The 16,346-nt window shown below is 34.4% G+C and overlaps 1 protein-coding gene across 2 annotated transcripts in view; it reads right to left on the bottom strand.

The window, feature by feature from the left end:
* Positions 1-980: 980 nt before the first annotated feature.
* Positions 981-16,346, bottom strand: part of NRK (Nik related kinase) — a 128,354-nt gene continuing 112,988 nt past the window's right edge. The window contains exons 24-29 of one of the 2 annotated variants that reach the window (XM_027533152.1): positions 14,057-14,157; positions 12,147-12,290; positions 11,709-11,858; positions 8,610-8,745; positions 5,537-5,676; positions 981-3,883 (exon numbers count right to left, since the gene is read on the bottom strand). In XM_027533152.1, coding sequence (XP_027388953.1) covers positions 3,788-3,883; positions 5,537-5,676; positions 8,610-8,745; positions 11,709-11,858; positions 12,147-12,290; positions 14,057-14,157 — 767 coding nt within the window. In that variant the 3' untranslated portion in view covers positions 981-3,787. The remainder of the gene's footprint in view (positions 3,884-5,536; positions 5,677-8,609; positions 8,746-11,708; positions 11,859-12,146; positions 12,291-14,056; positions 14,158-16,346) is intronic. The other variant, XM_027533153.1, reaches the window with a different exon arrangement.

The raw sequence follows: 16,346 nt of genomic DNA, 5'->3' as shown, positions 1-16,346 counted from the left end.
AACCTGGACTGGCGATTCGTTTCTTATATGATATTGTACATGTTTTAATGCCATTCTCCAAATCATCCTCCCCCTCCCTCTCCCACAGAGTCCAAAAGACTGTTCTATACATCTGTGTCTCTTTTGCTGTCTCGCGTACAGGGTTGTCGTTACCATCTTTATAAATTCCATGTATATGCATTAGTATACGGTATTGGTGTTTTTCTTTCCGGCTTACTTCACTCTGTATAATAGGCTCCAGTTTCATCTACCTCATTAGAACTGATTCAAATGTCTTCTTTTTAATGGCTGAGTAATACTCCATTGTGTATATGTACCACAGCTTTCTTATCCATTCATCTGCTGATGGACATCTAGGTTGCTTCCATGTTATTAGTTTTTAATTCCACTACTGCACAACCCATAAAGATTTTGGTTCAATTAATATACCCCTCCTTCACTAGAATTCCTAATGGAACAATAGGTAGAACCCCTAACACCTTCTAATCAGTGCATTATTACATACTTTAAGGAAATGAATAATCCTTCAATGAGTCGTAATTCTGAAGTATTAGATGAGTATAGTTCAAATAATGACATCAATCAATACATTTAAAATTTTTTATTTTTAGAGATTGAACAATGATTCATTGCAATTTTTCTGAATAAACAATTAGCAGTCTCAAAGATTATTTCAATAAATTTTAAAATTAGAGCACAGATTGCATACAAATTGATTTTATATGCACAGTTTTGAAAAGAACTTAAGAGTACTTAAAAGATCCAATGACATCAATCAGTACGTTTAAAATTTTTTAGAGATTGAACAATGATTCATTGCAGGTTTTCTGATGAAACAATTAGCAGTCTCAAAGATTATTTCTATAAAATTTAAAATTAGAGCACATATTGAATACAAATCGATTTAAATAGGTACAGTTTTGAAAAGAACTGAAGAGTACTTAAAAGATCCCATTGAATTCATGTGGCATGATTCCTAGTTTAATTGATAGTGTCTCAGTTAAGTAAGTCCTGGCAGAAAACACTTACTGATTAATTATCTAGAAACTGGTAGCACTAAAATATTAAAATTTATGCATTCAAATGGTTTGTGTGTGTGCTTGTGTGTATGCATGTATGATTTGTGCTTTGCCTAATCTACTATCTTAACGATTATCCTTTCTGTTTCCTGAGGCGCTTAACCTTACTTCAAAAGACCTAATCATACTGAACTTTTCTTGTCAGCTCTTTGCATATATCACATTTCTAGTTTACAATGATTTCTTCTATTTTGGACAAGGGCTTTGGAGTAAAAACTAAAGTACACTAAAATAAACTGTACTCTGTCCCAATGCTACTCACAAGCTGCCAGAACTTTCATGCTTCAACTCACAGGACTTGGGAATTTGGCTTTCCAGGAATCCCTGTCAATGCTTCTGTGATGAGTCAGGGCTTCCAGGTGCTGCTGCTACAAGGTGAGGTGTAGTTACAATTTTTTCTTTACTGTGCACTGACTATGAAATGTAATTGCTCCTTCATTTTCTTGTTTCAGCTGGCAAAGGATGTAAAAATTCCAGATGGATTAAACATCTAAATTGGAAATATTCATTACCAACAAATGACTAAATATTTTCAGTCCTTCCTAAGTTGGCTATCCAACATCTAATCTCCCTTAGTATGTGCCTAGCTTCCTTTCCTCTTAGCACCTTATCATTTAACGCTCAATTACACATTTGCAATCTCTCTTGCTTATTTACTTTGGGACACCTCTGTAGATGCAGTTCACTACTGTGTATATTTGCTAGAATGACAGCCACAGAGCACAATGGGAGTTGACTTCCTAAAATAGTTTACTGTCTTACTGTGTTAAAAATATGATTTAAGATAAAACTTATTTTTGAACCTTAACTGAGTAAATATTATGAAGAAAAAAATGAATTTTTAAAAGACTTGATTCTACACACTACTTAAATGAGAGAATTTTCTGAAATTCAAACATAGCAAGCTCCATCTGCTCAGCGATGAGGTACTTGCACAAAGTTCCCCATGGCCTTTTTGGTGTACAAATTAAAAAGGAAGACTAATTCTAAGGAAATAATTTGACATAAAAGTTTGTTTTCTCTTTAAACTACTGCATTTAAAAAGTTATTTGAGTTGTAAACACTCAAGGATAAGCCAGTTTTAAGATCACATTATTGTGTCACAGTAACAAATGCGAATCACATTTATCTTTAATTCATGGATTCAGGTTCTCCTAAATTCTCATTATTGAGCTACTACATTCTTGATAAAAGTTATTAGGAAAATCCAAATCATCATTCCTGGCACCTAGGTACCAAGAAATAGTGTGCTATTATGAAATCACATATAGTTAGCTGCTTTTGTATTTTGGTTAACCAGGTAGTTTGAAAATTATTATCCCACTAGCACTGTCTTCAGATTTTAGAAGTAGAACTAGAGGAATTATAGTGAGGTATACTTTGTGGTAGTTCTGTTGCTTCTTTATTGCCCCAGAACTAACCATGGTATTGAGGATGGATATGGAGAAATGATGCTTTTCACCAGGTAGCAATTACCATAGGCGACCAAATGCCACCTATCTATGGCGTCTATAATATATAGGGGTGATGGACTAGCATGATTTTTTTCACTGCTATAAATTTGCGACCTAGGTATTTGATAAAGTTGTATTTTTTTCCAAATCTTTCCTTTTAACCTATTACATTAAGTCCCTACATATGAACTTATCACTTTTAGATTAATTTCTGATTTTACAGAAATAGAACCATGAAAAACACAAGTATTAGCGGTCAAAAATTTTTGTTGTTTTATTTTCTTATTTTTGCTTAATAACTGGAGGGAAGTTTTCCTACAGTTTAATCTGGGATCAGGAAAATACTCAAAGCTGTCTGATAGTCACATTGTTGGCCATATAAGAATTTTGATAAATCAACCAATCTGTCTTTGGGACAGAACTTGACGCCTACTTTAAAGTATTAAAAAATACAACTTATTCTACAGTACATATGTATAGGAGTTCAGTCCTGTAATCAGGCTTGCAAGTGTATTATTTGGTGGTTCTTATAGTTATTGCACATTTTTGGGGTTTCTGAGGAAAATCAACTATTTTAGGCTTTCTTCCTTTCTCCTTATCAAGAGAAAACCAGCTTAACATGGGATGAAAAGAACATAACTGGTCTCTAACCGTGGGCTTAACTGTCATGGAGCAATGAGGGAAAAGGGGGGCCTTTCACCCTTTATCACTGTATTTTCTCCAGGCATGCAGGTTGTTCAGCCTTAGGTCTGGTTTATACCTAGTCCTTATTATTTTCATTTCATAATCTAACATTCGGTTCTTTCTAGGACTTGGCAAATCTGTATATGGTTTGTTGCTATTTTGATTTTTTTCTGGGGGGAAAAAAAAAACCCTCATTCAGGGGCAACTCTTTTGAAAGCTGTTTGGAATCTAACGCATTACAGGTTTCTTAACTCCATGTTGTAAAATTCCGAATATAGATACTGTCCAAACTGTCCAAAGAGTAATGTTTGAATTCACAGTAACAAAAGTTACAAAGTTTGTGCAAAAGATATTGTACACCATTGGAGTACATAGAGCTTGCTATAGTTAATTTTATATATAAAGCTGCATTTATCATTAAAACTATTCTGTGCTACATTAAAAGTAAAGTATCTGATTTAATTTTTCCCTACAAGTAAAAGTGAATGCTCATTTAATCTCAGAAAATTTAAAAATGCAGATTGTATATTTATGATGCTTATAATCAGTATAATAAATCATTGGAAACTTTTAAACACCATAATTGCTTTGGAGCTCTTCAAGTTTTCCAAGGGTCATGAAGTAAACCCGGCTGTGATGATTGCGCAGGATAGAGGTAAAGAATAGCTTTAAAAAGAGAGAAAGAGACAATATCAGTAAATATTTAATAACTGCAAATTGATATTTGATAGGTACAACTATCATTTCAATTTATCTGTTATCAATCAATTTCAAAAAGAGATTTCCTTAGATTAAAATATACAAATTCAAATGAGTATGGAGCCAAAATTATAATTTAAAAAGTACTTTTTACCATATTCTATATGACTGTACTTCATATAGTTTAAATAAAATTAAGTTTTTGTAGGTGACATTTATCTGCTAAATTTCTTGATTGGTTTCATTAACAATTTAAAAAAATCTACTTTTACTTAAGTTAGCTTTCTTTTTACTTTTAATATATGGAAAATATCATATTATTTAGATGCAGTTCACACTGTCGCTGGTGCTTAAGTGGCCACTGAAATTTTCTACTGGGTACAATTTTCTATTTCAGTGTAATAGACTGACATGAATAGATTGATATTATCAGCTAAACCAATTGACTTAGAGAGGAACATGTTGTGCAAATATGGTCTGTGCCATAAAGAAAATTAGGACAGTACAAGAATATAAATAGCAAACAGAAGTATTCTTGTTAGGACCAAGGTTTTCAACCTCCACAATGGATATACTTAGGAAGGTGTGTGACGTAATGATGAAAACAACACTAGCTACCCTTGACTTAAAACCTTTTATGTGCCAGGCTGTCGACCTACGAGATGCTTATTATATATACATTATTGATAATTTACAGAATTGTTCCAAGTTATTAATATTCCCATTTTTGAGATGAAAAAAACTAAGGTTCAGAAAAACAAGTCAAACTTCCAGGTTCTCACATGTAGTTAGATCTGGGACTGCATCCTAGATGTACCTGATCTCAATCATTGGTTCTTGCCATTCTCTCTCTTTATACTGTAAACCAGTACCTTTTATTGATGCCCAGTGCTTTACCCTGTGGGTTCTGATAATTCAAATCCTCTGAAATTTCTTACAAATGTGAATGCTTCCTAGTCTTATTAGAATTATTTTTTCATGCTATTATTTGTCACAACATGTAGGGACTGTTCTGATATCATACAATTCATTTTTTCCATATAAACTATCTGAATTGGTTAAAATTGATCACATTACACAAATAATTGCCAAATATTGATTTCCTTTTTCTTTTCTGTAAAGTGGACATGATAATGTCCACTTACGAAGATTAAGTGTGATAGCCTCTTAAGTATTTAGCACAAACTCTACTATATGATTAGGTGTTCAACAAACATAATTAACTTTTTCCTTCTTCTGTTATTGGATTATGTTGAAAACTATAAAAGGCAGATCTACTCAAGCATTATCTTTCAAAATGTCATATTAATATGAATGTGAAAAGAACTACGCATCACAGACAATAATGGAATTTGTAACAAATAGAGGCTAGTTTTGCTTTGAACACCATTAGAATTTTTACATTTTTGAAACTGATTTCTCTTGAAACCAAATTTCATCATTTACCAAATCAATGTTTCTAATGCAAATTGCAAATTTATTTTTATTATATTATTAATATGTCAATTTGGGAAATTAACATAAATATACTTATAGCCAGAAAGAAAACAATATAAATTTCCTCAGTTAATTTGCATTGCTTGCTTTACTTTTGCTCTAACTGGGGTATGTAAACTATACCTTGTCACCTCGGGTACACAGAAATCTCAGCTTCTTAATTGATCTGCGCTTCAGTTCACTTTCCAGAACCCTTGACTGCGAAGAGCGGACTTCCATGGCCTTTTGGCCCCACCCTGTGGTTCTCTGTGAACACTCAAAAGCTACAATAAAAATTTAAAAATCAGAAAAACACAAAATATTTCTGCCAGTGATGGAAAATTATAACTACAGCTAATGTTTGATTATTAAGAGGGACATTACTACAGTTTGGATGAATACATTCTTATTTTCCTCCGTCTAAGTCAGTAGTTTGGCCATTATGCTGCTCAACAGAATGTTCAAGCTAGCTATGTACTCTCATCATTGTGATCAACTATTCACCATAGTGAATAACTAGATCTAAGTTAATTTTTGTATTTACATTCTCCAACACCACAGAAAAAGCTGAAGGTTAATGTTAACCCCTTTGTAGAAAATCAAATCTACTCACAGTCATTATTTTATAATCTAGTTGGGGTACAATATCCTGTATGGGTTTGTACTTGTGCTTAAGTGACATACATGGAAACCTAACTCATCAAAATTAAAACTGTTAAAAAATGACTTGCTAAAAGAATGACTTTAGCAACTCTGCTGCTGCTGCTACTACTGCTAAGTCACTTCAGTCATGTCCGACTCTGTGCGACCCCATAGACGGCAGCCCACCAGGCTCTGCCATCCCTGGAATTCTCCAGGCAAGAATACTGGAGTGGGTTGCCATTTCCTTCTCCAATGCATGAAGATGAAAAGTGAAAGTGAAGTAGCTCAGTCCTGTCCGACTCTGAGCGACCCCATGGACTGCAGCCTACTGGGCTCCTCCGTCCACGGGATTTTCCAGGCAAGAGCGCTGGAGTGGGGTGCCATTGCCTTCTCCGTTAGCAACTCTAATGTAATTCAATTAAGTACCATGTTATAAACAGAACTAAAGCTAATTTGACACTGTTAAGCCTTTCTCTTGCTTAGGAAATTTTTATTAAGATTAAAACTTTTGGGTCCTGCTTTATATTATTCAGTGACAATTAAGATTATGACAACTGCTTTAAAACAGAAAACCTAGTTATGTAAATAGCCATATAATCAGCTAACACTGTAAGGTATTTTCTGACATAGTGAGCAGTATTTTTTTCAACAACTGCATACAGCAAAATTTATAAACTTCATGCACAGTCTACTTGCTGAGTCCAAGTACCCAGTTCATATGGCATTAAATAATTTCTACCTTGATTCTAAAGCACATTAATTTGCCACTTAACCTAGCTACTGAGCTAGTTTGTATATGAGATAGAATCCAATGATTTAGTTGGGAATGCTTAATGATGCTTCCTATGATTGCTGCATCTCTATATATTTGTTTAAAAATCCAAAGCAATGATCTTATTAGTGAGAACATTCATTATATCTAAAGGAAAATGTAAAATTTAGATTGGGGAAATCTGGATCTGGGTTAGTTTTAAATTAAAAAAGAAGTTATGTTTAGACAAAAAAAGAGAGCAATTGATTTCCTTAATATTAGAGTTATAAAGCAATCTTTACATGCTCTCAAATTACCCTTAATACACAGACCAAAATATCTTCTCATAGTGCTCTAATTTATTTTACATATAGAGAGGTACTTTTCAATTTTAGTTACTTAAAATAGCTCTGTTTTAGGTTGGAAGTTGTCTTGCCTAAGGATAAGAACTGTAGCAGATGACTTTTTAAGATCTTTTTGATTCCTATCATTGTTTACTGACATAAATATAGGGGTTACATTTCACATTTGAGCTAAATTTCCTTATTCTAATTTCTGATTAATAAATTGATCACAACCACTGTAAAAGTTAGAACAAGGCATTATTTTCAGTTTATTTTGCCCCAGATCTGTCAATTATATTGTAAGCATTTACTTCTTTTCACAAAATGGTTTTAAACCCTCTGTGAGTTCTTACCTTTTGAAGGAATTGGATGTTTTCAGGACATTCCTTAACACTATGTATGCAAAAAGAAAGGACTCTGCAGATGCAATGCAATGTGCCATCATCCATAGTGAAAAAATGTCCATTAAAAACGCTCTCTCAAACTGGTCCTTAAAGTCACATGTGGACCACATTTAGCCATTTTATAGAGATTTCAGAAGCTTCTAACTTTTTATTGATAAACTACATTTCTCTCTCTCTCTTATCTTTCTGTCTTCTTCTTTTCTTTCCTTCCTTCCTTCCTTCTTCCATCTATCTCTCTCCCCCTCTTCTTCTCCCTTTTCCTTTATTTGCTTCATTAAACTTATCCTCCTTCCAGGAACATTTCAACAAAATCATTCTACTCTAGTATTTTTGCTGTTTATAGGCATTATTCTGTTTCCTATTTAGAATTACCTCTGTAGTCATCAAGCCTCAGAGACATGTACGAGAGATTCAAGTTATTCAGATTTCCCAGATTGGTAGTCCTGTGCTGGTCAGGAAGAAAAAAAAATTTTTCCCTGGTCTAATGAAGATGAAAAGGCAGTTTTCTTTGTGTTGCCATCTGGGTAGTATCTAAGAGCATTTCAGTCAGTCATATTTATCTGTTTTGTAAATGAAGGATGATGAAATCTTAGTGACAACCAATGAGTCACAAAAGCAGTTTGTATTTGATTCTTCACAGGAATATTACTGGCTAAACAGAACACTATTGACTGTACAAAATGGAAATATTTGGCTCCTCTCTTATATTAGTTGGCACTCTCTTAAGATAAAGGTAAAAACCCCAAATCAATGTTATGGAATGAAGCATTTTCAACATCTGTGTAAAATCTGCAAGCAAAAGGAGTTAAAATAAAATGATAGATTATTATAGAAAATAATCACTTTCTTATTTTAATTGCATGCTTATTGAAAATGAACTACTAAGACAGCCAAAATCAGCCTCTTTGTGGTAGCCTTGTGAAATCATTAAGCATAAGAAAAACATATACATTATCTTACAAGGGAGTAAATATGCAGTACCCCAAATTAACCCTAGATGCCTTGAGAAAAAGTGACACTTTAGGAAATAGAAGCTTTTCTGGGATCATATGAAAGGAGAAAAATTTTCCACATACCTACGGAGGATGGTATGTCTTTCCACACATCAAGGATATTCTTGAAGAGTTGTTCATTTGCTTCCACGGAAAGGGATTCAGCATTGAAGGTGAGCATCACGCCAATTCCCAAGGAATCAGGTAAAATGATGATATTCTGTGGTATAATGATTTCCAGGGGCTAGAATTATGTTCCATAAGGATTTATATGTCCAACATTTTATCACTACTACTTTAATAGAAGCAGCTTGGATGAACAATAAAGACCAAAGAGGGGTTCAAAGTACAGAGAGGAGAGAAATTTCTGTTTTAGCACTAAACAGCATGCTATCCAACACTTGAGAAGAGCTTTCCCTATGTCATAAGGTTGTTATTGTTTAATATTCTCCTATATTTTTAGGAGAAAAATTATATATGTAAAAAGCAGAATATATTTCTAACAGAGAAATTTGTTGAAATTTCACTAAGTATGATGTATAATGATAGAAGAAACATCACTTGTTTGATTTCAGATTCATTTTAGCACATTAATGAATACTAAATTTAGTAAGGAATGAACCAATTAACAAATACAAAATCACTGGTTATCATCCAATTCATTCAAATCAGAAATAGAAAATTAACTCTAAAATAGCTTGAGCTTAAATATTTAGAAGGAACAGCCTTATAATATTCTTCACTGCTTGAAATGTAACAGTCATCCTCCCTTCAAAAAAATTATAGAATTTATTATCCAATTTACATAATCTTAAAATATCTTCAATTCAGAGAGGTACTAGGTGATGAAATATTAAGAAATATCTAAGAATTTCTAAATTTCATGATGCACAAAACAATGTGACAAAACGCCCAAACTATAGATATTGTCACGTTAATCATATTTCCCTTAAAAATGAACAATCAATTCCTCTTATCATGTCTCCAATTTAGCAATTTAAGGGAAAAAATGTCAGAAACTATACTTGCCAAACCCAGCGCACTCAGGCCAAGTGCTTGTGGCCATGCCTCAGTCTCAGCAACAACAATTCTTAAAACTAAAATGGGGATCCAGAGGCCAAAAGCAATTTTAATGCGTTCCCTGGGCACTCGCATGAGCAACTGAATCAGAAAAGAGATGAAGGAAGAGAGAAAAAGAAATTGCAAGAAAAAAGATTGTCTCAAAAACTTTGTTTAGAATAGAGCTGAGCTGCTGTAAATCAGAAAGCATCAGAGGTAATTCTCTTGCTTCTCAGATGATTCCTGAAGTAATCAGATATTCTTTTAGCACACATAGCTCCCTTGTAGCTTTATAGCTTTTGTAATCTAGCACTGTTGGAAAAATTATTTTTAGTACATCCTGTTTCAGAAGACACTCTCTCCTCCCTTATATTAGAGTCCTTTCTCTTTTAATGGGTCAAGACACTAGGGCATTTAGCTAAAAATTCTATTTTTGAATTCACTTAAGGTATCCTAATTAGGCCAGAAAATGATGAAAAAAAAATCCTCTTCTCTCATTGTTTCCATAATAATTAACAGATTGCTCGAAAAGAAAGTAATTCTTCTTGCTTAGTAGTCAAGTTGAACACAGAATTCAATCTTCCTGAATGACTTTTCCAATAAGTATTAACTTGGATCAATACTGAGGTTTTCAATAACGCATGATGTGATGTAAAAAAAATAAGATGCAGGAAGTGATGGAAGACCTTCCAAGTGAAGAATACTATAATATTTATACTAAAACTTACCTGAACTCATATTTAAGTGGCTTTGTCTGGGGCTCGGTTCAGTGTTTTTGACATTATAAATTGTGATTTTTATATAATCATAGGTGACAACAGAATGACCATCTAATTGGATTGTTAAATCTGACCAAAACTTGAAAAAACAGCCTCCATTAATGATCTGACAACTGTTCTGTGTAATCTGTCAGAGATATACGAGATAACTCTGAAAACTGTGCAATGTGTGATTGCAAAAACTGTGCAAAAGTGATTCAGAAGTACAAAAAAGTTTTCTCCTGGACTTTTGTATAACACTAAACTGCTAAAACTTTAGTGTTTGACAAAATGGGGAATTTAAAAAGATTTGTTGATTCATCTCTTCCTTTTTAATATAATTTTCAATAGGAAAAAAATGTCATTTCTACCATTATATGTATATTGTGTGTGTGAGTGTGTGAGGTATTATGTTATGTTTGAGCTCTTTATATAAATGATGTGTGTAGTATTTTTACAACTATTCATATTTTAGATGCTGTGCCATATTTTCATGTTTATAATTATTTAAGAGTTGAGAGTTGATATGCATTAGCTTTTAAAGTGTTGAATCCTTGATCAGAAATTCTAAGTATAAAGTATACTATAAGAGAATACTTTATGATAACTTGCTATATATCATAGTTTACTAAAATCTGGATAAAGAAAGGGCATATACATAATAATGCATAATGAGATGCAGAGAACTAAAAGCAAGGGTTATAAACTCATATGCCTAAGAGGGCCAGTTATTATAAATACATAAACATGGATGGATAGAGAATGCATAGCATATGTTCCATCCAAAAGTGGGCAGGTACCAATTGGTTCCAGTTGATTATGGCCAGATAGTAATGTTGGATCATTGGTTTTTCAATAGAAATCCAGATTTTAAGTGTAAACTAGGGATTCAGTTCAGTTCAGTCGCTCAGTCGTGTCCGACTCTTTGCTACCCCACGAATCGCAGCACGCCAGGCCTCCCTGTCCATCACCAACTCCCGGAGTTCACCCAAACTCATGTCCATCGAGTCAGTGATGCCATCCAGCCATCTCATCCTCTGTCATCCCCTTTTCCTCCTACCCCAATCCCTCCCAGCATCAGAGTCTTTTCCAATGAGTCAACTCTTCGCATGAGGTGGTTCATTTAAAAACAAATACAAAACATCACTGTGCCAGACAAAGTCTATCTGCAGAACGGACTTAGCACTCTGGACTAAGAAACCATCAGTGACTTTTGTTTATCCATTACTACCTTCTGGCACTCAATACTTACCTTTTAGGTCTCAGTTCTAATATAGATATTGTTACTCGTATTTTTAAACCTTTTAAGAGTTTCACAGTTGGAAATACTCAAATTATGTTACACAATAATTTCCAGGGATCTTACGTTATTTGGCAGGGTCACATCAGACATAACCTCAGATTCTGCATCAATGATGTGATATCCATCTGCTGAGCTGAAGAAAATCTTTAGTCTTTTTTCAGAACCAATAGCCAGGTCAACTGTCACTGGCTTATGACCAAGTGTTGGAAACACCTGTAGGTATAAAACCAAATATGGCCAAAAGGCCAAAAATGACATTCTGTCTAAGGTGAAAATTCTCCCGCCCGTTTGCTTAACAGGTGTATAGAACCCAGAATGATTTTTAAAATTACATAATACATTTAGAGACCTATGTATTACAACTTGTCATATCTGTTAACTCAACAAGAACAATTATATTCAGGTTCTAAATATTGAGTTTTCCTTCAAAGGCCAAATCTTCAAAAATCATAAGAGTTTTATATGGCCTTGTATCCTATGTGCTGTATTTAAATTCCTTGCCTTGAGCTTCAGCAAATGAAGGAGCTCATCTGGTCTCTTAAACCGGTTTGCTGGATCAGCTGCCTGTATTTTTGCCAATATTCGTATATAGGCTTCATAGGACATGTAGTCTCCTTCGGAGTCTGCTGATTGATCAATGCACACTTGGTAGGGAATGAGAAAGGCCAGACATGTTAACCTACCATAGACTGGGTGTACTCTAGGCTATTATGGTTCCTAGTCCAAGGAAACAAAAAGCCAAACAGGATACATTGCCAAGTTCAGGTCACAGTAGAGGACTGGGCATCACAGGTTTCACCATACTGAACTCATGTGGTGGGATTCAAGAACTGGAGTGAGGATTTAGACAAGGAACTGTATATCAGGCCAGACAGACTGTTGGTACTTACCTTCTTTGCTTCCCAGCTCCATACCAGGCAGCTCTGACCAATCAGCAGACACCCAGGAACAAACCCATATCCAAATACTGACAACTGACCCAATGTCCAATTTAGGGAGATCAGATCAGGGATGTGATTTGTGTCAGGACAGGCCCAGACTATCTATATAGTAGTCTGTGCTATTTATAAAAGAACATATTTATTGTACAAATGGCTCAGCCGGTAAAGAAATCCGCCCACAATTTGGGAGACCTGGGTTCGATCCCTGGGTTGGGAAGATCCCCTGGAGAAGGGAAAGGCTACCCACTCCAGTCGTCTGGCCTGGAGAACCCATGGACTGTATAGTCCATGGGGTCACAAAGAGTCGGACACAACTGAGCGACTTTCACTTTCAGACATTTGAGGAGCAGCCATAAACATTACCCCATCTATATTGTACACATGTGATGTTTTAGTCTATAAAATATAATATGTAAACAGATCCTAACCTAAGATATGATTGTATTTCATGAATACCTTACTGGGGTCTATCATGATGTGTCCCTATCAGTGCTTTGAAAAACTCCATGGACCAACCAGTTCAAAATCTCCTAGGATGTTTGCTAAAAATACAGATTCCCCAGGCCCCATTCCAAACCTAATTTGGCCTGGAGTTCGCCTGAGGTCTAAACTTTTAACAAATGCTTCAGATGATTCTAAGAAGCTACCGGATTCTATGTAGTACCACTGGTTCATTAATCAGTCTTTATTAATACAGAATAAACACAGAATAATTTTATTTATGTTGAGTTCTGAAGCACTGTAAAAAGATAATAAAGATAAAAATAGTCTCCAGTTTATGAAATGTGATTAAAAATCATCAGCGACTTAATTGTTTGGGACACTAAATGGTTACCTTATGAGGCTGATCCATAGAAGTTCAGTTAAACCAAAATAAGGGCGGAAACAGTACTTGCAATCCAAATAAGCCTAACCAGCATTTCTTGTAATAGTTCTAGAGAGAAATGTGTTTAGAGATCCAGCTTGGAAGGAATATAGAGCCACCCTTTCCTCCCCACTCCCACCTATTATAGTCCTGGTCATGAGAGCAAAGGCTTTCTTTTCCTTTATTCGTCTACCAGGGGGTTCCCCACTCTACCACTGTCACATCTTTCCTTACCTTCCCTCTGCTCTCCACCCCTCACTAAGAGAGAAAAGGGACTTTCTCAGCTTCAAGTCATTGGGGTAGCACCCAAAGCTTGTGTTTGTGGCTTTAGAAGAGGAGTTCTTCATGTTAACTACAGGAATTGGGAGTGAGGAGCTGGTAGGGAGTTCCTGTAAGGGGAGGGGTCAGGGATTTCCCTCACATTCTCCCTTGGTTTGGTACCTGCAAATTGTCTAGAAAAGGGTTAAATGATAATTATTGACATGGTATATTCAAATTACATTAACTGTAGAAGAATAGCATCTATATTTCTCCTACTATATTCCAAATACTGTTCTGTTTACAATTTCTCAAAAGAAAGCCCAATGAAAATGGAGACCACTCACTTTAATGGCAGTGTTTTCATCAAAGGACTTTGGTGCCCATGCATACAGGTGAATCGATGATTTCAAAGCAATTGCAATATATGTTGTTTCTTCATGTTGGACTACAATGATAAAATACAAAGAAGTAACAATGCCACAGGGTTAACAAGAACACTCAAGTATTTGTATTTGTTGTTAAAAATGTCGTAACAATGACAATTAAGAAGGCAATAGCATCCAGAATGATTTATGGATTCAATGCAATCTCTAAAATCCCAATATGTACAAACAGAAATGCTGATTAAAATTCACATGGAATTAGAAGAGGCCAAAATGCTCTTAAAAATAAAAAACAACGTTGGAGGACTCACAGTACCCAGTTTCTAAACTTATTATAAGCTATAGTAATCAAAGCAGTGTAGTACTGACATAAGGATAGGCATATAGATCAATGGAGTAGAACTGAATGTCTATAAATAAAGTACATTTATGGTCATGGTGCCAAGAATATTCAATAGAGAAACAACAATTTCTTCATCAAATGGTACTGAGACAACTGAATATCTACATATAAAAAAATGAACTGGATGTCTTACCTTAATCCATATATACAATAATTAACTTGAAATGGATCAAAGACCTAAATGTAAGAGCTAAAACTATGAAGCTATTAAAAGTAAATAAACCCTCATGGTAATAGATTCTCATATTTGACACCAAAAGCATAAACAACAAAAGAAATAAACAGCTAAATTGGGTTTCATTAAAATTCACTCTTCTATGTATCAAAGGACACTATCAACAGAGTGAAAAGACAAAGTATGGAACAGGAATAAATATTTCCAAATCATATATCTGTAAGGGTTTAGTATCCAGAATATACAAAAAACACAACTCAATAACAAAAGGATAAATAGCCCAAGGGAGATATACAAATGGCCAATAAACACTTGAATGCTCAACAACATTATTCATGAGGGAAATGCAAATCAAAACTATAATGTGATGCCACTTTATACCTACTTGGATGGTTGGAACCAGAAGAAAGACATTTTAAACAATGAATTTATAATAGATAAATAAAAGATGAAGTATTTATACAATGCAATACTATTCAGCAATAAAAAGGAATACTGATACATGTTGTACTGGTTATAGCATGGATGAACCTTGAAAACATGGTATGTGACAGAAGCTTGTCACAAAAGATTATATAATGTATAATTCCATTTAAGTACATCATGGAGAAAAGACAAATCTATAGCAGAGAAAGTAGATCAGTAGCTTATTCAGATTATGAAGGGAATAAGGTAAGAGGAATTAAATTTGCAGTGATTGCTAATGGCTATGATGTTTCTTGTTAGAATGATGAAAATCAGATCATGGTGATGGTTACACAACTCTATAAACATACTGCAACTCACTTAATTGTACGCTTTAATTGGGTATATTTCAATAGAGCTTTTTTATTAAAGAAAGAGAAAGTTTATAAAAAGTATATGTTTGCCCTTGGCCAGACCTTCTGGCTCTTATGAAATATGTTGTCCTACTTCTAGATTTATGTTTATGCTAAATCCCTCTTCTTTGGCAGAGATACTGCTGCTGTCTTCTCTAGCCAGACTTCATCTAAGACTAATATATAAGAATTCTCTCTCTCCTTTCCTCTCCCTCTCTCATTCTCTCTCACTCTGTGTCTCTGCCTCTCTGAGTCTAGCTTCACTTTCTTTCTTTATTTTTTTTTTTAACTGTTCAGAAGTAGGTCAAAGAATTATGATTAATAAATCCCCCAACAAGCAAACAAATTCTCTTTTAAGCAAATAATGCTGATAATTTCAATATATGGCAGTAATTGGTATCAGTCCACTATTTTGTGGACCTTGGAAGGCTATGAAAATACCATGCAAGTATGGTTATGTTGTTATTCTCCTTTGGGAAGGAGCTACTGTTCCACTCGTCAGTAGGACAAGTGTTATTAGAGAGCTGGGATGGATTGGAATGCAATCAGCCAGGAAAAGTAGACTAAACTAGTCCATTCATTTCACAAATGCACAGAACTATCTTTGCAAGGTTGACTATCTTTGTAAACTCTCTCTTATAGAACTAAAAACTTGATAAGTTATTAAGAGGTACTTCTGCTATATCAACTTCTGGGTTGACATCTGGGAATATTAAAGTAATGATACACAAAACTAGAAGAAAATAGTATATTTATTTAATACTTAAGTTGTCTGGGCACTCACTTCTACCTTTATTTGTGTGTATGTATGTATGTATATGGGCTTCCCTGGTGGCTCAGATGGTAAAACATCTG

Source organism: Bos indicus x Bos taurus, chromosome X (assembly GCF_003369695.1).
Source record: "Bos indicus x Bos taurus breed Angus x Brahman F1 hybrid chromosome X, Bos_hybrid_MaternalHap_v2.0, whole genome shotgun sequence".
NCBI lineage: Eukaryota > Metazoa > Chordata > Mammalia > Artiodactyla > Bovidae > Bos > Bos indicus x Bos taurus.
The sequence above is the reverse complement of the archived record's forward strand: the minus strand, read 5'-3'. Positions and strand labels throughout refer to the sequence as shown.